Genomic DNA, 23,447 nt, shown 5'->3' on the forward strand with positions numbered 1-23,447 from the left:
CATCCTGGGAGGCCAGAATAGCAAGTGGCCTATCCTGGCACAGCAGTTATCATGAGCCAAGTGGCTGGATATCAATCTGAACAAGACCAATGTTGATACTGTAGTGTATCTATGCATTACCAGCACTGCCAGACCAGTACTGGGAAAGGCAGCATTGCATTTTCTAAATGGCTGTGGAATAGGCAATTATTTGGAAAGGCCCCAGGCTATCATCCAATGCTTGTGGACAGTGTATAATGAAAGGTCCACATGCTGAAATATGACCAGTGTGGTAGGAAGTGTAGCTAGTGCCAGACCCATAGCAGAATGTTGTATCTGTGCATTACTGGCACTGCCAGACCTGTACTAGAAAAGGCTGCATCATGTTTTCTCAATGGCTGTGGAGTACAAAATTAGGTTGAAAGGCCCTGGTCCATCATCTAATGCTTTGGCATGGTGTATAAAGGAACATGAACACCATGAAATGGAACTGGTGTGGTAGGAAGTGTAGCTAGCACTGGAGCCATAGCAGAACTTGCCATCTATTGCCTCTATCTTGGTACCCATACCATGCTGGAATAATATGTGGAAGCCAGAGGTACTATGCCACCATGGTGGCACCTGTTTTTGAAGGCCAGAATGGTCATTTACCAATGCCATGTAACCATGGCAGCTTCACTATGGTCCAGAAAACACCAGCATACATAGCCATGGTTCCATACTACACACTACAGCTACCAGATAACCCATCATCAACACTGTGCTTGCTATATTGTCTTCTGTTCTTAATGGCAATAAATCACAGTGCCACCCAGGATATTACACACTATATGTGCTGGGAATTCTCCAGTCAAACCTTCCCAGGACCAAATGCCCCCAAACCAGATCCTCCACTCTACATTCCAACATATGGCATTGTTGCTACAAATCAGATAGTGGCCAGCATGCATGTGGCATACAATAATAGAAGTAAGCTGATGTCCCAGCTGAATGTAAAGTCAAATGTAAATTGTATTGCAGAGCATAGCAGCATCAATCTGATCTGGCTTTCTGAGTGCCTTTCAGCTATGGAATTGGGGGTTGATGAAACCCAGGAGGCAGGCCACCTGGCAGCACATCCATCAAGTCTCACCAGCTTTGTGGATGAACCTATGGTAATCCTTGGTACTGGCAATACCATTGCATTGTGGTACCTTCCCAGTGCCATCACCAATGATTTGCAAGTCAGTTTGAACATTTCCTTTACACTCTATATTATTCAGGCATCCCTGCAGACACACATGCTTGCCACCTCTGGACCCCCTTCACCACACAATGTCCAAGAGTATGACAAGTGGCTCCTGGCAGAAAAATGCTGAATATTTCAATCACACTTCACAGTCACCAGGGTGCCTGGAGTTTTCCCTGGCCAGGCACCAACAGGGGCATATGGTATGGTTATATTACCTCAGGGGTATGTCTCTCAAGTGGCATCCAGGACCATGAACCTTTCCCCATCAGTTTCTGCTGACCTACAGGATGGATGCCAGTTATGAATGGTCCCAGCAGTCTTACCTCCCAGCTGCCATCCTCTCCTAGGTGCACTTTCAATTATGCACCCAGGCCTGTATGATGCTGGAAGGCAAGCCATGCAGTTGTTGGACACATGGTCAAGTCAGCATAACCAAGATATGCATGATGCCTTGCAGCACTGGCCATCAGTTTTTACTGAATGTCTCCATAATCTCTAACCTGGACCACACTCTTTCACTGGGACCCACACTCACAGTCCAATTGGTATGACATGCTGGTCATGGTTGGTGAATTATGAAGATTGTGTATTGGATATCCCCACATGCTTGGCCTTCAGTTCCTTTACAACCCCATGGCACTGTAGTTGCATTTTCATGCAGGCTTCTTCAACATGGGGTTAGTTCTGTGGGTGGGAACCAATGTTGCTTTGCCTACTACATGAGGGACAACATACACAATTGGATAGGGATACCCATGTGGGGATTGGATGAGAGTTCAGAATGTCCAGGACTTGGTTGATGCCTGCAGGTCCAGTGGGACATTCCATATAACCTACACTTATCCAATAGGGGGTCCATGTAAAGGTAGTTCTATAGATATTATATGCCATCCCTAAGCCAAGTTATTTTCCATATACCTCCCCCAAATATCAACTATGGCTGGCCCATAATTGGCAGAACACTTCAACTTGAGCCAAATCCAGTCAGATAGCACACTGGGAGATTGGCTTGCTTGTTGTGCATGAGACTAGTGGCATATGTGCCAGACAACATGGATTGGTGATCATAATACATGGGCTGACTTGAGACAGATGGGACACATATCCATATTGTGGGCCTCCCATACACCATGAAACACTGGAGTATTTGTCCTAGCCCATCCTATGGGATCATAATATCCAGGGCCCTCCCCAAGGACACATGTACAATGGACTATAAGCCCTCCATAGTACATGGGCACTCCTATTTGGGCTGAGGCCAATGCACATAGCACACTGAAATATGCTCCTACCATTCCAAATGGAACACTGCAGGTCCAGTTGAGCCTGTATTACATGGGCCACTGATATATAAGCCCCATAGACAATAGCTTCCAAGCCTGAAGTCCAATATATATGGGACACTATTTGTATGGCTCATCCATTCACCAGGGGATGCCAAAAGACTAGCCCATCATCTACACTGGTAACATTAAGTGGCCTTCACTGGGCATCCATGCCAATCAACTACCTGTAGGCTGGGCATCTGTCCCAGTCCCCTATCATAAGGCCAGTATGTGTCCCAGGTTATGGTCATCGACTGGGAATTTGGCCCTGGCTGACTGGACTCTGCCTGGAACATATACCAGCCCAATAGAATCCCACTGGAGTGCCTTCTGAACATGCTGTAAATAGCCCAGAGGGTGTCATCCATCCCAGCCAACTGGAGTTGATTCAGAATTGATGCCAAACAACTGCCACCAGCCCTGGACCTGTGCCAGCCCACTATAGTTGTGGCCTGGTAGGTGTCCCTAGGGTCATGGTCATCAACTGGGAACTTAACCCAGCTGACTGGATTTGGCCTGGAACATATACCAAGCCCAATACTGTCCCACTGGAATGCCTTCTGAACCACTGTAAATAGCCTGGAGTTTGTGATCCATCCCAGTGTGAGTCAAAGTGTGGTTCAGTGGTGAAAACCAACCAAAACCAACACAAAAGACAAAAAGAGCAAGTGGTGGTGTGCCTATGCAGTACCTAGATGGTAGAACCTTTGATTGGGTGGGTTTTTGTGAGCTACAACACTCAAAGATGAGTGCTGAGGGTTGGGGGTGCTCCTGACAAAGAGGGAGCAAGAATGCAATAGAAAGTGATAGGGTAGACTGCTGTCAGCCTACAGAAGGATGGATGGCAACTTCATTTGATGTCCTAAGCTGCACTGAGCTCAGGGAGGGCTTGGAGCAAAGTATATTGATGATAGACAAGGATAAGTGAAGTAGATGATAGTTAGACCCTTAATAAAGTCTCAACTATTGAAGCTGCTGAATGAATTACTGAGTGATGATAAAATGTGAGCAAGAGGGGCTCTCTGATGTCTTCCTTTTCTTTGCTATCTCAGTACAGTGATTTATATACAGTAAAGGGGTGTTGCCCTTGGAAAACAAGGTGCAAACACTTGGTAAGTGATTGGTAACTGATGAGTAAGGAATGTAAGCAATGGGTAATTCATCTTGGAAAGCATTGGTAAGCATTGGTAAGGATTAGCAAGCCAAAAGGCAAAGGAATCAGTAAGCAAAGTCAAAAGATTGGTAAGTATTGGCAATAGGTGAGTCAAAGACAGTCAGAACATTCAACGTATGAGTCAAGTAATGTCAGGAACTGGGAAAGTGCACTGGAATCACATTAGGGGGAGGCTGTGCATGTCACATCTCAAAGAGATCACTTCTAGGCCAAGGATGGGATGACAGAGAGGCAGCACTGATCTGATGCCAATATAGTACATCCAAAAGTGGACAGGGTGAGTCAGATGTCAACAGGGGTCAAGCTTTGGGGGTCTGTGGGGTGACAGGAGCATAGGGGATCACAACTTTCCCCCCCAAACCATCCCTCTCAGTGAAGCAGACAAAAACTTCATGAATGAGGCTCTGTTGGAAGAGAGGATGAAGAGGGAGTGTCTTCTGCTGTATCTTGCAACAAGGAGGCAAGATGTGCATCATACTCATCATGGATGCAATCAGGGAGAGTAGAGAACAGTAGATTATACTGTAGCTGTCACAATCTTGGAAGAATGATGGATGAGACTGGTGTGAAGACATTGCAGGGAGCAGGGAGGAAGGATCCATATGCTTCTTGGACTGAAAGAGACTGAAATGACCACATAAGACCTTTCTAAGCGAATGACAGACCTGAGGCAACCAAAGAACATCCTCCTAGAGGTCATACTGACAAAAAGAACACATGCTGTCCAAGCTGGATGGGCTGAGAGGGCACAGACAAGGATGGGATGTACCAGGATGCTTCAGGACAGAAGCTGGTAGGAACTCCTGGTAGATATATGTAGCCATGGTCCCTAGCAAAGGGGAAAAGGCAAATGATTGATGTGGAGGCAGCCATATCAGAAGAATTAGCGAAATGAGCATCTTTTGGAGGGAGTGCTGTAGAAATGTGTGGAGTGCACAAATCCTTTCCAATTTTGGAAGGTAAGATTGCATGGCTGAGCACTACAAGCAAGTGTGGGAATGGTCTTGGTATCTGCAGAAACAGCAGAGATATGTTGAAAACTGGAATGCCATACATGGGCACTTAAGAAATTTAGCCAGCACTTAACTTGCTCCCTTTCTTTTTCTCTGGCACTGATGACTTGTTCTTGTGCAAGGGATGACTGCTGACATTCCTGGCTGTCCTTCTTCACATGAGGGCTATGGTCTTCATCTCCATTCATCAGCTGTATCCATGTCCACCTCACCAAACACCTTTGGTGTGTGACACCAGCCAACTGGAGTTAGTTAGGAATTGATGCCAACCAACTGTCACCAGCCTTGGCCCCCTGCCAGTCCCCTAGATTCAGCCCAGTAGATATCCTGGCTCACTGGCAATAACATGGGATCTGACCCAGCTAACTGGAAATGTCAGGAAGTCATACTGGCCCAATAGAATCCCACTAGTGTGCTTTCTGAACCACTGGAAATATCCTGGAGGCTGTGATCCATCCAGCCCACCTGAATTAGATGAGCATCCATGCCCACAAACCACCACCAGCTTATCCTCTATTCTGGTATATTTGCACTATACTGGTATGGGTCCTGGCTTACTAATACTGGCATGAAAGCTGGCTAGCCATATATTCCAACTACCTGCCATAATCCAGGCACCCATCACAGCCCACCTGCATAAGGCTGAGTATGTGTCCCAGCATACTAGAAGTGGCTGTAACTCATACTGGCCCAATGGATGCACATTGGTATGCCTTCTGACCCACTGGAAATAGTGTGGTGGCTGTCATCCATACCAGCCAACTGGAATTAGCTCAGCATCCATGCCAACTGACCATCACCACCTTAGCATCTGTGCCAGCCCACTAGCATAAGACCAGTATGTTTGCTGGCTTATTGGCATTATCCTGGCATTTGTCCCAGCTTACTGGAATTAGCCTGGCATTCATACCAACCCAATAGAATTACAGTGGAATGCCTTCTGACCCACTGGCAATCACTGACACATGCTGGGCTCATGCCAGTGAGCCCAGACCAGGTTAGTACCAGACCTTTCCCAACTTGCCAGAATCCATGCCAGGATTATCCAGGCAAGATGTATAAAGTAGTGACCCCTCAGCCACACTGTGCAGTATGGTGACATCCAATGATCATGGCTATGCTGTGTGACATGATAACAACTCAGAGGTGGGCTCAACTTTAGCCAGTCTGTGCAACATGGCCAATTGTCAACCTCATTTGGTCATATGATATGGTACAAAGCAGGTACATTATGTGCAGGACAGGGCAAAGAGCAAAGACAGAACACTTGCCTTTATTCTTGAATTGAGTGATAGGTTTGAAGTTTAGAGTGAGGGCTTGATAACAGTGTAGAATGATGTAAATCAATGTAGATCAATGGGGAGTACAGCAGAAATCCCTGAGTTTATATACATGTAGACCTATGCATGGACCAGTAGCATAAAAGGAAGGTACCACTATGTAAGGTAAAGAATAGCAGAGAATGTCATGGAATATGACATAGTAAATGATGTCATACTGATGTCATTGTGGAGCTGTATGACTGAGCATGTCATGTGACATAACATGTGTATCTAAATGTGTCAATCTAGATGTGTCTAGATGATCAGAACTATTATGATATTTCCAACACTTTTTTTCATAGATGGCAATTTGGAGTCTTCTGGAAAATGCTTGGCTACCTGACATGACAGCAACTATCAATGAGGACAAGGTCTGTTGCCAGCAAAATTTAGCAGTGTCGTCGCCAGGGTAATTAATCCTCGTTTTTCGTGCTTTCAGGGCAGCTTTTACCCACTCTTGTTTAAAAGCAGAGAAGTAAACGAGCATTTAGGAATCCATCCAACAAACGTCGCTCCTCCAGAACTCACAGGGCCAGCACTTCAACGACTCGGCAGACGGGTATGTCACTTTCATCTCGCATGCTACTCAGCCACATGACACCCCGACGCAACCAACCTTCCGTAGCCAGCGTTCCAAGGAGCCCCTGCGCGGAATTGAAATACTGTTTCCAGCCAGTATCAACCACCCAGTTGTGTTGGAAGGAAATCACTTGCGGTTCTCTTTCTAAGCACATGCGGCACAAACACGGGGTCTCAGCCACACACCCCGAAGACTTCGTTTTCTGCGAGTGGAATTGGGACTGTGGACGGTGCCCACGAAAGAACCTGTGCGGTCACATTCAAGAAACCCACTTAGGCCACAAGCGTGGCGTCGGGCACACGTGAGAACTGCAGAATTATTTCCGTTACCCTATTTCTCATTTCGTTTTTATCCTTTAAATCAGTGATAGTGCCTGAATACTCAACGAGGCGCAATGTGTAACCATCAATCGAAACTCGGTGAACTTAACCCTTTTTACTGTTGTACACCTACTGTTACGTGGCTTTGTGTTTTGGTGATCCTCATTAGACGTCATAAGTAAACCTTCATATTACTGAACCTCAAACTCTATCATCGCGAACGTCCCTGTAGCAATAGCTTGCACCGTAAGCCAATCCCCGCCGCAATACGTTCCCTGGAAATCAAGCTCTGTTAGATCGAAAACTTAGATGTGTTCGTGCCTGAGAGTGGACTTGCCGAGCCGACCAGTAGTGTGACGGCGATTTTGTACGTTCTAATGATGTATAATCTTGATGGAGCACTAACCCAGTACTTACCTGGGTAACTCGGGGTAACGGTGTGCTGGCTGAACCAACCAAAAACATTCGGCGGCGTCCTTACAGTCTGATAGCGCGCGCGCGATAGTTTTGCCGCTGCAGCTGTGTTTGTCCAGGTGGACCGTCAGTTCTTGGTTTCTTGACCATGAATTTGATCACAGCTGGATTTCTCCCTTTGCATGCCATCCGTACTAAAATGTCACCTAGACTGCTTCACGAGTCCTTTCAAGGCCCATTTATTGTTGCCAATGCCATTATTCATGGCTCTGCGCGGGATGTTTTATTAGGTATTTGTTACTGCGCCATTCTCAGCCTCCGAGCAATGATATAGTTGCTGCACAGGGTCTTGATTCAACTACTTCCCCTCAGGCAATGTAAACATTCCCGTTTTTGTACCTTTGAGAATTCCCCATCCAAGCTCTCCCCCTAACTCATACACTTATCACTGGACGGAATGACTGCTTGACCAATCGTACGTACTCGTTTGGTGGCGCCGCAGGATACGCTCAAAACCGAGCAAAGCGGTAAGTAACACAGAAAAGCTGCTTACATTGCAGCGCAGAGATTCACCTCTACTAAAGCTTGGGGTCAATGTTGGTCGTTCCCTGTGTGACGAAGAGGTGACCACCATCAATCATGTTTTGTCGCAAATGGGTAACACGTAGCTGGATGTGTCGAGCTTGGTTAAATACGGCAAAGGAGGGCAGCAAGGTATACCACGTGAAGCCATTGTAGGGTGCCAGAACGATGTAAGCGACATTTCTTTTTATTCATTGTCGCCGCCTTTCACACTACATTTGTTAACCACATGTCTACAGGCAATTCTGTAGACCAACTACGTATGAACGCTATGCCTTCATCAGGTAGCGAGCGACACCCCAGCTGGGAAACATAAGCGGGTCAGCCGTTGGGCTTGTGAGATGTAGGAGATGTTATTCGCGACAAGCTCTACAAAGCTAGCCGTAGCCATCCGAAAATCCTTGGGTTTATGGTGACACCTCGCGTCTGCATTCCACAGTTAAATGCTTAGTGAACTGAAGTAGAAGGTTACCATTACATATAGCTTCCTGACAGCATCATCTACGTTTATACTCCCATACATCCGTAGAGCTTCGCATGCATTGTTCTCAGTACAGGGTCTCTTTAATTCTGGATTACCAGTGAAAAGAACAACTATCCTCTCTTCCAATTTACGGCGAGGTCTACCGAAACTTACGACCTGAGTTCGGAGCCATCATCAAGAAATTGACGTGTCAGTGGCAAGGATATGTCCTGGAACAGTGTCCTCGTCTCCGTCGAATCAGTGCTTCATGGGTACTGACAAACTCAGCAAGCACATAGTGCTTTTGCAGATGATCCTCCAGAACGACCTAGAGACCATCCTAAGTACTTGATTATACTACCTGTGATGTCCCAAGCATTTGATGAGCAACTGAAGCCGCTTATGAAGTTCGGCGAAAGCATTACAAGGCTTAACTGAACCAAGACCGAAATCGACTCGCGAGCTGCAGCAGGTTTTGCTAGCTGACGGTAGCAAAGGTTTCTTGAGCACGAACGATTACTTTCTTCCAGTTGACACAGATGTCAGACCAGGGAAGATAATTATAGCAAAGATGCAGGCTTAGGGTACACATCAGGGGTCAGATGAAGTAAAAGAAGCTCAGTGGGTCACGAGAAGTGTTCGCCGATGGTTGATTGACTTCAATGCCTGCTTCGCTCCATAGCAACACTTCCACTGTAAGTAACGGCGGGACCGTGGCAGAACGTTCACCTTCCGAACTTCACGGAGTTATTTACAGTCGCCTTTTCCGCCTAGCAGACCAGTTTGACTCGAGCAAAGTGCCCAACCTCTAAAAAATTTCAAACAGCCGTTGGTTTAACCCGGGTCACATATATTGCAAGAGCCTATAAACATGGCATGGTTCTCATTCTAGCAGAAATTTCTCTTGCCATGAGCGTGTATGGAGCTCCGGATCGAGTGGTCGGTCAATACTCACGAAATTCAAAGCCCAGACCCGACGTCGAACGTGCCGCGGATTCGGAGTCATCCTCCCAAAGGACCTGAGAATCTCAAAGTCGACCTTTCGCACCTGAACCCCTACACACAGGCGGAAACACGATCGATTTGTTTATGCTTTTGCAAAGGTACGTGTTTTGGACAAGACTTTCTTCCAAGGGCGCAAGCGACTTGCGACAGCTTCACCTTCCCATCGCTTGCCAATCGACAGCCGCAACGCTTGGTTTGGTTCTTCTTTGAACTGGAATGTCGGCGTGGACTAGATTGTATATAGTCTCAAAGGTGCGGCTTGTGCAAACCAGCTCATACTTATCCAGCGGACGATTCAAGATTATGATTGGATGGTATTTCCCAATTGTTTACTGACGCAAAGTAAACGAAACGTCCAGAACGAGGGTCGGGCATCACAGCACGTCGGTATAACCACGGGCAAATTAAACGGTGAGAACGTGGAGGAGCGTTGGCGAAGGTCCCACAACGCCACCTTTGGGTAACCATTGTCTGTTATCTTGTATATCTGACCGGTTCAGCTCTGCTGCTGCAGGGCTATGTTACAGAGATAGGATTGTTATCGCTCTTGCCGGTTGCGTGCCGCGGCTGCAGGAATCATTGCCTCCGTTCGCAGTCAAGCGAATCTTGCCTACTGAAAGCGTCTAGTTAAGGATTTCATGGCAAGGAACGGGGTACCTACTGACGCTTTTCAACAGTTTTCAACCCAGCTAATTCGTTGCTCTATTGACAAGGTTAGCCGTTAGAAATCCACGTGTCATTCCCTTAGTTATTAACCCCCTGCGTCTACAAACCGGGGTTTTGCACACGTCCCGGGGAGGGAGGGAGAAGGAGTCGTTTGATCAGAATGATGGATAAGATGGAGATGTGAAACAGACGTTCAGCGCTTGCTATGACAGAAAAAAATTCTGGGCGTACAGCCTCAGCTATCCTCCTCCCTTCGTCGTTCGGTCGCAACTGGGTCATGAAGGACAGCAAGAGGGTCACCCAACAACTTCAAGCCCCTTCAAATATATAATAATAATAAAACAAAGCTGACGATTGATACTGCAACCTTGACGGCTCGGTCTCAAATATCAACTTTTACCCACTCTTCTAGCCGACTAAACGCATTTTCTTCGTTATGAAGCCCTCCATAACCCACCATCAACCACTAACATCCAATCCCATATTAGACTGGAACGAGGGCCCGGTATTGTCTCTAATCCTGAGATGACAAGGCCTCATGGCAAGACACGCAATTACTGATCGACTCCATCTCTGTTGTTTTCTGGGGCTGCCAACGGCGGCCTTACCGTTTTCTCTTGGAAGAAGGTTTATCTGGCGCAAACGACCTCCTCCATCAAATTTTTCTTCCCGCCGAATGGCCGGAACGTAGTATGCTTCGACGCGGAAGGCTATGATGACTCCTCCAGGGTCTGTCATTGATCTAGTGGGCGCAAACATCCTGTCCTCCATCAACTTTTCCACCCCGCTGAACCGCTGAAACACGGTAGGCTTCTTCCTCCAGGGTCTGATACCTATCCAACCATCGCAAACATTCGTCCTCCATTAACCTTTCTCCCCGCTGAATGACCGAATCACAGCAGGCTTCCACGCGCAGGCCACGATACCCCCAGCGCTTGATATCGATCTAACGATCGTAATCATTCGTCCTTCCATTACCTCTTTCTCCCCGCTGACCAAACATAGTAGGCCTCCACACGAAAGCTATGACACCTCCAGAGTTTGATATCAATCTAATCCGAGCGCAAACGTTCGCCCACCATTATTTTTCACTTGTGAAAGACTAGAGCATAGTAGATTCTCACGTGCAAGGTATGACACCTCCAGGCTCTAGACTACAGCAATGGAGACTATTCTAATTGGTTCCTCCAACGGCGTTCTCAATGACGAAATGCAGATACAAAACGGGATTGATAGATTGTAGAGATAACTGAACGCTTCCCTGGATATGGTATTACTCAGCCTCCAGGGTTTGCCGCCCTCCATATGCAGCGTTCCTCAAGGACGTTCGAACATACCCTGGGGAAACCTGATACTCCTTTCCGAGGGTCGCCTTTGGGTACACCACGCTCTGAGCGTGATGGTCGTGTCCGCCTACCAACCAGTAGCGTCTTCAGTGAATTGCTATCTCATGGACATTTACTCCAGCGAGCTTTGGCTGCATGGCGGCGTGCGCAATGCATACTTAAGAGGACGGCAATGATTCAGGTCGATAGCACGTACAACTATGGCATCTTCTAAGGATTTCAGCTCACTACGACATTACGATGGTCCAGTAAACCCGTACGCTGTCCCTGCTTTCGTACCAACTCCGGGCAGCTTAACCATGGTGCAGTATGAATTACTCACTGTCCGGCGCTGTAGGTAATACCTACCAAACCAAACACGTATGGCTGTTATCCCGATCCTCAATCAACTGTTATTTACCATTGACAGGGCATGCCATCTCCCGAATCGACGTATATGAAAACCTATGTGAATTGCCCACCAGTTGCTTGTCTATACCCAGACGCAAACGGCATGATATGCAATAGACGTATCAATTGCGGTAGCGCTCCAGAACATTTCAAAAATATGCATGCGATTAAGCACACGGCCCGAGGCGTGACTATTCCCTGTCAGTGGATTGGTTGCAATCATCAAGTGCAACGGCACAACTTTATACGACACATTCGAGAGTGTCATTCGGGACACAAACGGAACGGTGGTCATTCAGCGTCATAGAACGTCGAGGGTAGTGTTGTGCGGCGCTGGCAATATACCCGTATGAAAGGTTTTGTCAACCGTATATTGGGCACAAGGAGAATTGCATGGTTCATAGTATACTTCCCGCTATGCTTTCTCTTCGTTACCCATACAGTTGGCCCGTGGTATCTGTGCTTGTGAAATACCTGAGTAACTCGTAAGGGCTACAATGTTAGGAGTAGTTCACATAGTTGTTGAAGATGCAAGCATTATTACGCGTCTCATCTGTCTCATACGTTGAATAATGGGTTCTGATGAAGTGTGATCAAGATGCAGAGGACAATACTACAGTATATACTGGCAAACGTCAAGAATCTGCGCACTAATTATGGATTCCGCCAGCGCTTCATGAATTCCACAAGACGTCTTTGAGTGAACCACCATCACATTGACATTGGGGATTTGCGCTCGACTACAAAATCTTCGGTATTGCCTTCTAGAACGCGCTCTCTCGGTTGTGCACAGTAGCAGAGTCCCCTTTTGAGCTTGTATACCACATCACCTTGATTTGCCCCGATTCAAATGCTCTGAGCCCACCGACGTTGAAAACGTTACAGGTCTGTTGACTACGATAGCCCTGTACATGCTGCTGGTATTCTACGGGTCTTTGTCAACCATGCTTGGAGACCAGACATTTGCTTACCATGGCACAACAACTGCACCTCATCTAATCAGTTGACAACCCGCATCCTTCCCTCGCCCTAGTAAATCCAACACGTGTTCAAAATGGCCTTCAGAAAGCTTCCGTGACGTCGGCCAGTAAGGACCCCGTGATAGATATAGTCTTCTTGCTGCGTAACCACCTTTTCAGGCCCAGCGTAGCCAGAGCGAAGCCCAGGTGGTCCATCTCCGCAGCTATCGTACGATCATTCCCGACGAGACAGAAAATTGGTCAATACTCACGATTACCCCTGGTTTACCAAGTGGTACAGGAGGTACCCCAACCTCCGCAACTTTCGGACAGCGCGTGAATCACCTTGGGAAACCCTTGGGAGAATCGTCACCCACAGGCTGCGCTGTAGACAACATTTCGTTGTCGTGAGGAGGGAGACGTTTGGCATCGGCACTTTGCAAATCAAAGGGTGACCGCGATCACTGATAGACTAAAGGAGATATCCGATATCTTGAATCCTCTACAGACCGGGTGCAGGAAAGACGACAACGATAGATGCCCGACTAGCCGTTCTCCGGACTAGTCGTGTGGATCTTCTGCGGTTAGTCAGATCGCGTCGATGCATAACAAACAATATGCAATGGTAGAGGTTAGTTATTCGACGACCTAGGGGGTGGTTGGTCCTGTCAAGCCGTGATCGGGCCGTGTTGATGCCATCAAGCAGTGAGATGCTATCAAGCAGTGAGATGCTATCAAGCAGTGAGATGCTATGGTTGGGCGCCTAAAATTCTTCCGCATCTCCGCTCATGTTCTTGGGTATCACCACCACATAGCAGTTCACCATTGACCTTGCAGTGATTTCACGGTGCGGTGCCGGCAATTCAACCTATCTTCCTCCAGGGGATCCATCCTCCGTCGTCCTCCATTAATTCCATCCGAGTAGTCGCCCTCCTTGACATTTGCTAATTAGGCGATGCTCTCAAGCATGAAACTCCACCTACAATGCGAAGCTCTTTCCGTGGCCGCTTTCATTGATCCGAACCCATCTACCAAATCTTCATATCCGTGAACTCCATAATCTATGAAGCCCCTGGCTTTGGAGGCCGGGGGAACCTTCGCGTCTTGGCAGTGACAGACATACAGGGTCCGCCTCTCGTCAAACTTCATCGCCCGCAGACGATATCTTTCTCCAGGGCATTTCTAATTTTTGACCCGCATGTTTTTAGTACTTAAGCTGACTTGTTCTTGTTTATAAAACGGCGAGTAAACGAGCTATCACCAACAATGTCAACTTCGCAAAACGTCGAACACTACGGAGGTCCTGGAAACATGTGTGTCATTTTCTTCTCATATGTCAATCCATTCATGACGCCACGGTGTAGCCCGCCATCCGTCGCCGTCGCCCTACAAGAAGAGCAAGACCAAAGAGTATATTTTCACCTGCTTTGGAGACTTTAGCCACTGACGTATACTTTTCTTTTCTTCTTTTTAGACACAGAGCTGCCCTGAAAAGTTCTGCTTCTACCCAGTATCACACGACAGGTTATGTTGGCAGGTTATTACCTGCCAATCCCTTCCCGGCCATATGCAATCCAAGCACGGGGTGTATGCAAAGCCAAAAAACGAATACACTTACTGTCGGTGGGACGGGTGTCCGAAGCGGATAAGCCGACATAACATATATAGGCATTTCAAGGAGTTCCATCTTGGTCACAAACGTGGAAACGAACATTCATGAGCGTCACAGTTGTTCCGACTACTCGGCTTCTCATCTGACTTGCATACTCTACCAGCGAAACTACGGTACTGTAAACAAGCCAACGCACACGTATGACAAGGTGATGTCTTCATATGTCCGCAGCTCTCACGGATATCGGATAAGTCATGTTTACCCTCACCCATGCTACACAATCTCTAGAGGTACTTCCTCTGCTTGTACATACATATTTCAGACACCTTTCCGGTTTAAGATACTTTATGACATTCACTCCGATACTCCTTCCTCTGCTTTTACATATTTCAGGCACCTTTCTGGGTTATGATACCTTATGACATTCACGCTGAGGCAGATATGTGTAGCAGCAGGCTGCATTGTGATTATGAGACATCGTCGATGGCGAGTCAGAGAATGTGGCAGTTTGCTTATGTAACTAAGGACTGGCAATGGTGACGAGTCGAGCTTCGTTAAACTCGTTCGACGATTTCCATCTTCAATACTGAACTCACCCGCAGCCGACAACACTTCCACCGGATGACTTATCGACAAGTAGTTATCACCGCAACGTTACATGACTTTGGAATCAACACAAGCAGGTAGTAAACAGTCTCCGGCTCACCTTCATCGCTCATGTACCATCGGTCTCTGCACTGCAGTGCCTTTTAAAGAGAATCTTTTGACATCTCACCCATGATATGAAGTTCTTGATTTACTATTCGCGCAAAAATACTGATTTTGAGTAGGCGAGCCGACCAGAGCGGTTTACTTAGACATAGCTGTCACTTTTCATTCTGATAGGATTGTATTTACAGGAGGAGGCTGCCCAGCATCGTCTTGCTTGAACCGATCCTGGGACAAACGAGATTTGCGGAGCGATCGATGACCACTGACAGCAGGATGAATTTGGCGATGCCCTTCCAGTCTCACCCCCTCTTACGACAAACAGTACGCCCGTGGACGTTTTCAGCCATGCATACGGATAGAACGTTACTGAGTCGTCTCCTCGACGTGGTGGTGGATACTTGCACAGGATGCAGTGGGTGGGCAACGGTTCATGACTAGTACTTCTCTCAGATCAGTCACGATTTCTTTTAGCTGTGTATTTAGTCATAGGTGTGTTACTCCTTTTACACGTCACGCATAGATGTCGACTGCCTCACGGGCCCTTCAAAAACGCGTTTTAGTTGTTGGATCCAGATCATCCATGGTTGGTATGCGTCACTGGGTGTTTGCAGCGGCATTCTTAGCGTGACGTGATTGTCGCATGAGGAATGGAGCTGCTCGTCCAAGTGCTTCCCCAGGCAATGCGGACCTTCTCTTTTGCTGTACCTACGAAAAACCAAGCTCCTCCTCTTAACAAGGTTGTCTATCGCTGGATAAAAGGACTCGTTAGCAGGACACTCCGGTGGCACTGTCGAATATACTTCGGGACCTAGTGAAGCGATGCGTAACGCTGAGGAAAGTTGCTCCGCATAAATTAGTTTATATGTGAGCGAAGCCTTGATACAGCTATGGATAACGGGAGCGGTTCAGGGTGATCACATTACAGCGCATAATGCCACCTTTTCAGTGCGGTGAAGAGGTGAACACTATCAATCATGTTTTATTGTATGTATAATGCCTTAGTTGATCGCGGTGTTCGATCGGCACATCAATTGTCAGGCCGAACACCATCGCACATACTTGAAAGTCCAACACTGGGTACAGCATTGCGGCGAGCTGACATTCGTATCACGTAGCTTCGGACATGACCCAAGGTACAACAAAGGAGAATAGCCATGATGCGTGAAGCCAATGAAGTGTTACCCAAACGATGTAAGTAACTTTTGCTTTATTCGTTGTTGAAGGAACGTGCATAAGATATCTGGTGAGATAAAGATGACCTCGTTAGTGGAAACGTTCAGCTTGGATGTGTATGATAAGTAGTCACACAACTCGATGCTGACGCATTTCTCACAGAACGCGAATTAGGGAAGATGTGGCCATCCGAAAATTGTCGGGTTTTGTGGTGACATAAACTGATATACACATTCTGTAGCCAGATATTCAATGAAGTTTAGCTGAAGTATTGCTATTCATTATGTATCCGGCGTCGTCTGAATTACCAACCTTCAAAATCGATTGACTTTCCGGGATACGTCTGCCGGGCCTACGGCTATTGGCATTCTCTAATCGTTTTCGACAGCTCGTACACATGGTGCAGTCCCCATTCTAGCAAATGGATCTTCACATACCATAGACCCAGTGCGAATATTCGGGAATGACGGCTATACTCGCTCATGAGGATCACCAGTGGGACCCTCTTATATATATCATTTTTCCAGTGTGGTCCCAACCATACGGCTGATGTGCTTACGCTCCCGCAAGATATTCTTCTGTCCAGGGATTCGGCGAAAAACGACTTATGACGCCCAATAGCTTTGCCTTCGACACTTGTAATGATTTCCTGCAGCAAAAAAGACCACCTTTCAGCAAAGAACGTCAGTCCGAGAGAGAAATTTCGTGACAAAGGTGTGGCTTATATGCACCAGCGAATGGTTCAAGAAAGTAAGTTCAGCGCGTCACGAAGAGCAGTCGCCAATCGTTGATTTCGATTACATAACCCCAAGCAGAAGGAAGATCCAACGTCTGCTCCGCGCTGGCACTTCCATGCAAGGGGTAGATGAAACAGGCAGAATTGTGGCAGGGCGAATGGTCACTTGAAGTACCGGAACCACAGTTCCAAGCACGCAAGCAAAGAGCAACTTCACCTTGTTTACAAGGTCACTGCACCCCGAAATTTGTCGCGCATTTTTCGGCAACCGCGATCCTCCTGAAAACAAAGTCCGATTCAAATCATGGTGGCAATGAATTGCAGGCATGTAATTATGTAGGATTGTAGGCTTAGCCCATCCAAGCTCGATGCCAATGCACTGCCGCGCTGTCTACTTGCGAACAAGGCTGGGGAAACACTGCAGAGACAGAGGAGTTGACAGCGGAGCAATGAGCGGTATATGATCTTTAGACATCGAAATCTCGCATGTAAATTATAGGGATCTATGTCGCATCTGTAAACAAGGCGCCTGCCATCCCCGACGGCCCTATCTTCTAGTTCTATAACGATTGGCGTATTGTTCGTCATGAACCAAACAGTATCTAAAAGGTAGGCCCTCCAAAGGGGAGAGCCCAGCACCTTCGATCCGGCAAAAACTCGGGGGACAAACTAATTTTCAGACTGGAAGAGAACGCCTATGAATGGGTAACGGCGATGGTTAGAAAATGACTAGCAGGTACAAAAGTAAATAGCAGGGCAAGGTCGGCCAACAGCCAGAAGCTAGGTCAGTACATTCACGGTGTGGTAGCCGTCGTCTTGCATTTTGCTGAGATCACGAGTGCAGGAGAGGCAAGAAGAAAGAGGAGAGAAGCAAGGGGAGGAAGGACGAGTGCACTGAAATACCCTGGAACACGAGGCAGCATGCCTTATCTCCTCTGCCCTATGCCGCAACTCAGCAGACAGCTCTCTTCCAGAAGGCCCAGATTTAGTATACTGGTGATACCACAAGCCAATACAATTACCTACCTCGTCATCGCAATACATTATGCAAGCCTGGGGTGGACGCCTGACTTTTTGATGCTCACTGTATACGAATTGAAGGTGCTGGAGAACGAGGTAAAAGGCAATGTATATTTGACTACTGTTTCATGATCAGAGTCATCTGACTGATGGAGACACTTGTTGAACGCAGATTGGATATCGCTAACAATTGACTTGTCGATATTGTTCACATAGATGGCAGTTCTGTCGAGATGATCTGCGGAAATCCGTGGAGCCGTTCACTCAGAATGTCTTCGATACTGGCATCCGTAAAATGCTTCTGCTGGTCTGTCAAATATTATTTTTCATCCATCCATATCCCGGACCGATGCTTTCCTGGACGCAGTTAGCCCTTGGAATTAAACACAGTCATGGGATCGGCACAAGATCCACGCCTGGGACCAAAGCGATGCTGACAAGAGCGCAGATCGGGTGACGTAGCACTTACCTGAGAGATAAATGGGGGCTGTGTTGAAGAGCATAAGTTGCCCGCTTCCCACTGGTTCTTAGAGATAAGCATTCTTGTAACCAGGGGGTGGGTATATCCTGACTGTATCGCAGGGGCTGCAAACCAGTTCATTAGTCATGTCATTTGCGTAGCAGATGCACAAGCACCACGCGGTTCAGGTCAAGCCTCAGTTGCATCTGCACCATCTCTCATGGTGTCTGATTCTTCATCTCTTGCACTTGTGCAGGGTCAAATATTTCCACAGCATGTTAGCAAAGTGTTAGCCCAAAAAAAATGAACACACCATGTCTATCCGCTATCTGCTCGAATTGCTTCATAACAGAAGAACCCAGTGCTTTGCATGGTTTACTGATGGCTGTAGTGTGCTTTCTGTTGGGACGGCGAGAGTGGCAAGGGCGAGGGGAGTCCAGTGCAGCGGGGGTGCAACACCAAGGTTGCGTTTGAAAAACTCATGTAACCTGGTACGAAGGGACGCAAATGGTGAAGCTCTTCAAGTGTGCACATACTGGTAACAGGGTAGCCACGGCAACTCCGGCAGTTTAGCAGTGATCCTGGCCTGCACATCACCACTTTCCTCGCAAGTTCTCCACTCTCGCTTCAGTATGTAGACAGCGCCACGCCAATCCCCCCTACTGGCATCCAACCAGGCAAGCATAGGTAGGGACATGGAGACAATTATCTTTGGACACAGAGTGACTTCAGCAATGCCAAAATCGAGTAATGACGCTTGCTCAATGCTTTGCAGCGTCGACTTCGGAATCTGAATTGCCGTTAGGCTTACGAGCAATTCGTGCAATCGTATCCTTGAAATCAAACCATCTGTTGACACATGGCCCATTATGGTGTTTACCTATCGAGATGTTGCATTTAAACGATAGTCTTAGTGAGGTTGTTCTGTGTTCGGCTTTTATGTCGCATTCGTAAACAAGGTGCCTGCCGTCCCCGACGGCCCTATCTTCTAGTGATGATTGGGACGCTAAATGGAATCAAACGTATCAGAATTCGGTTGACATTTCCTGGAAAGCGGCGGCCTGAATATTCTCACACAGATTCATTCAGGGTCACCGGACTCCGTTAGGCTGTCAGATAAAATTGATTTTTGAAAGGTAGGTTTATAGTCTCCCTTCATAGGCAAACCATAGTCTCGATGGAAGACAGTCATTTATAGGCTTATACAGACAACTGCCACTGCCGCATAACACTTTAAGTCACTAGGAACCTGGGTACGGGTCGATCTGTGCACTGGTGTACGCCTCTGCAACTCTCTTCTCTCGTACGCTGGATACGCATGAGTACTGCGGCCCCGCTGATACAGCATCTATTGGCAGCGGCGCCAGATTAGTATGGCCCTCGTCTTCGAATGACTCGGCACATAGTGATGCGATCCAACCTGCCAATGGAGTCTATGCAATCCACGGAGCCGCTACCAACGTTGTCGTTCATTTCGCTTGACGTTTGGATTTTGAAACACCCCGAAAACGGATGGAAAGGTAGATGCCATCTGCCCCAGGTCCACGGCCGGAATGTAGCTGTGCGCCCCATTACAGCAATGTATGTCATGGACCCTCCTTATGCAGATCTCCCGATATTGAGAGATAATCCATCGTCACGGCACCAAACCTTTAGAAAACTCACCCATACTCTCCATCAACGGCGCTCGTGTCATGAAACTGCTACGCCTTGTTATTTGGGATCTGCATACGTACTGAGGATACCTAAGCCCTCCGCCTATCATCAGATGCGCCGCTGGTTCCTTTCCTGGCATGAGGGAAGATGATTACTTGCTAGGACCGCGTTGAGCGAAATTCGTACGTAGATGGAGGGCCTCCTACTCCGCCTTCTTCCGCCTCCGCTTAAGACCCCTCCAGTGGCGCCTACCCAAGGAGTTCAGTTGGTATGGTCTGGCACATGTAAAAGAACGGGAAAAGGGAGGCTAGGACACGTTCCTGAGGTAAAAAATGAATCCCCACCCTAATCCGCTCGTGCATGCAGAGGTTTTCAACCCGTACGTCTTACCTGTCTGCTTTTTCCTCGGCCCTGACACGCGTGCCAAGTCGGTCTTACACGCTCAATAATGCTCCTGAGCTGCGGCCGGCCCAACCCGTGCGTTTTCTTGAGTAGAGCATCAAGTGGTTGCTCAGTGTTCGCACAGAAACCGGGCCTCAACGTAGTATACCCTGCTTCTCGAGGAAAGGACGAGGTGTCAGACGGTTCATCACTGCCGTGTTACTCAGGTGAGCCATTAATTTCGACTGACCTGTTTTTGAACCCTGACAAGTACGTCGGTAATTGGACAGGATTCGTCGAGCAGCCGTATTCGACCAGTGCTGGGTATACCTTGGCACCAAACCAAATTGTATGTAACACCTGGTATACAATATATGCCGTGCAGCTCACAGTACAACTCAGTCGGTCGTCTACACCACAATTTATGGAACAAACGTCAATCTTTTGGAATGTTGCAACCGGGTAGGTAGCATCGGTCGCGCTATGCCTGGGCTGACCTCTCTTCCCGGCCGGCATTCCAATCGTCAGATTCAACATCATCCCAACGCGTCCTGCGCACCTGGTAGTAACATTATGGGTGTAGCTACGGAACTGGCTAAAGTGCGTGAAGTACAGGTTTAAACACGTTACCATTACTCAAATACATTAAAGGTGGGCGACGAAACGTTCCAGACGAATCCCAGTCCAGTGCCTCAAAAGAAAGTAAGCAACACTCGCTTTATTTGCAATCGTGACCTGTCGCTCACGCCATGTATCCATGTAGCCTCGTATTAATAAGTATATCAACTGCCCGCCAACAAATTGCCTCTATCCTGGTCCAGATGGGAAATGCTGTTTGCAAGAGGTCACCTATGCCACGGCTGCGGACCATTTTATCATTCACGGAATAACAAAGAAGTCCCGTGATGAGGTAATTCCCTGCCAGTGGGAAGGATGTTCCGCAGAAGTCGTGCGACACAATTTTATCCGCCATATTCGTGAAAGACACCTTGGACACAAGAGGGAATCTGCCGTCCACGCCTCCGGGAAAGAACGTGGACAACGCACTTCCAGTGCCTGATTAGTTGAGGTGGAGATGTCTCGTCGATCGAGGTATCAGTCTGGATGTGAGTACATCTTCAGCAGACGACACTTCGAGTCTGTAGCTCACGCAGAATACCAGTTAAAAGTTTCGCGATCTGCTAGTGTTAAATCGTAAACGCGTTTCACAGTTGTAGGTTTCGGTCCAACACATTCGAGCAATCGAGTTCACATAGTAGTTACTCCTTATGTATGATCCATTCACCGGTTTGTTAGACCGTTCCCGGATAGTATTGATACGTATAATTCACAATATGCTGTCTCGAATCCACGTCATATAATAAAGCCCTTTCTTCAAATCTAGTGCTTGAACGCTCTGTTCGTAGATGCCATGGACCACGAATTAGCTCTTGCGTGCCTGCCCAGGGTAAATCTCGCTGTGAAAAAGGATTCGACTGCATCGTTCGTGTTGCTCTTGCAATTGGCTTTAGGATGTTCATCTTCCGAATTTTGCGGAGTTATTCAAAGTCGCTTGTCCGCTCAGCGGACTATGCTCGAGATTTTGGAGAGCGAAACGTCGGACCCTCTAAAATTTTCAACCCAGCGCCAACTTAGCCTGCATATATAATTCGCAAGTGAGGGCTTTAAACATGATGTAGTTTCTCATTCTGGCAGGGAGTTTTCATGTCATGAGCGTGCATGGACATCCAGGGTTTACTCACGAACTCGTTCAAATACAAGCCCAACGTCAGACACCTCGCAGACTCCAAGTTCATGCTTCCTGGAAACCTGGAAGTCCCATTTGAAATCGACCTTTTGCACTCGATCCTCTCTATACAAGCAGTTGGATGGACGACTAATCTGTTTATGCTTTTGCAAAGGTATGCGTTTTGAACAGGATCTTCTTCCTCCAATGATGCAAGCGACGAATTCTCCCCGCCTTCATGTCGACAGCTGCAAGATCTGTTTTGGTAGGAATGAATTATGACGCCTGTATGGGCGAGATTATGTAGCAGCAAAGATGGGGATCGCCCACACCGTGACCGATTCAGGTAAGATTATGTTTCGAGATGTATCTGATCGATCGTTGACCCCAAGTGAAACGAAGATCGAATATCTGCTTCGTGCCAGTCCCTTTGGGTAACCGATGAGTCAATGAAAGGCTAATCTAGCAGGCGAGAAGGGTGGCAGAGCGGAAGTCCCACAAGACAGCCCTTTGGCGGCCACTCGGACTCGCCTGTCTGTTACCTTGTATGGCTAACTGGCTTGTCGCCACCGTTGCAGGGCTACCAGACTAAAGAGATGAGACGTATTTGGCCTGTGCTGGTTGCGTACTGTCGCTGCGGCGAGGATCATCGTCGCGATTCGTTATCAGGCGAATCTTTTCCACTGCAAACGTCCAATGTAGGCCTAATGACAGGGAACGGAGCAACCACTCACGGTTTTGAACCCAACGAACCTTCCCGTAGCTGGATTGGCCGCTAGGAAGTCTGGCATCTTTCGCTTGATGAATTGACTCCCTGGGTTGGCAACCTAGGGGTTTTTCCTAAACATCCCGTCAGGAGGGATGGAAGGATGGAGGAATCGTTTGATCAGAACGAAATTGTGGGTAGATGAGATGAGATGACGCGTCTCAACCAGACAGGTCACTGTTCAGCGCTTACTATGACAGAAAAAAAAAAAATTGCCGGACATCCCCCTCTCCCCAGTAACCCTTCAGTTATTTGTGGGTTGTCTGGGTCTCGCCAGTCCGTCGTTCGGTCGCAATTGAGCCGTGGAGGACAGCCAGGAGGTCATCCAACAGATTCAGGTAATAGTGGACTTACCAAACAAATCCATCTTTTACTCACTGTTCCTACAGACCAAGCTCTTTTTTTCGCCACAAAACCCTCCATAACCCTCCACCCAC

General features: G+C 47.6%; 3 protein-coding genes across 3 annotated transcripts; all 3 read left to right on the top strand.

Moving 5' to 3' along the window:
* Positions 1 to 590: 590 nt before the first annotated feature.
* Positions 591 to 1,337, top strand: F5J12DRAFT_780726 (uncharacterized protein; the record flags this gene model as incomplete). The annotated part of the gene is made up of 3 exons (XM_051742505.1): positions 591 to 948; positions 1,000 to 1,202; positions 1,242 to 1,337. The coding sequence occupies 3 exons, from the start codon at positions 591 to 593 to the stop codon at positions 1,335 to 1,337; spliced, it is 657 nt and encodes a 218-aa protein (XP_051602419.1).
* A 448-nt stretch (positions 1,338 to 1,785) lies between these two features.
* F5J12DRAFT_716660 (uncharacterized protein) lies at positions 1,786 to 2,010 on the top strand (the record flags this gene model as incomplete). Its single annotated transcript, XM_051741022.1, has 1 exon — positions 1,786 to 2,010. One exon carries the CDS (start codon positions 1,786 to 1,788, stop codon positions 2,008 to 2,010), a length of 225 nt encoding a protein of 74 aa, XP_051602420.1.
* An 18,369-nt stretch (positions 2,011 to 20,379) lies between these two features.
* On the top strand, positions 20,380 to 21,782 carry F5J12DRAFT_478716 (uncharacterized protein). The gene is made up of 9 exons (XM_051739622.1): positions 20,380 to 20,516; positions 20,566 to 20,614; positions 20,664 to 20,745; positions 20,809 to 20,867; positions 20,921 to 20,980; positions 21,047 to 21,118; positions 21,170 to 21,220; positions 21,282 to 21,624; positions 21,681 to 21,782. The coding sequence occupies exons 1-8, from the start codon at positions 20,470 to 20,472 to the stop codon at positions 21,576 to 21,578; spliced, it is 717 nt and encodes a 238-aa protein (XP_051602421.1). The 5' UTR covers positions 20,380 to 20,469; the 3' UTR covers positions 21,579 to 21,624; positions 21,681 to 21,782.
* The last annotated feature ends 1,665 nt before the right edge of the window (positions 21,783 to 23,447 follow it).

Source organism: Pisolithus orientalis (genome assembly GCF_024613125.1).
Source record: "Pisolithus orientalis strain OTSU chromosome Unknown F5J12scaffold_6, whole genome shotgun sequence".
Taxonomy (NCBI): domain Eukaryota; kingdom Fungi; phylum Basidiomycota; class Agaricomycetes; order Boletales; family Pisolithaceae; genus Pisolithus; species Pisolithus orientalis.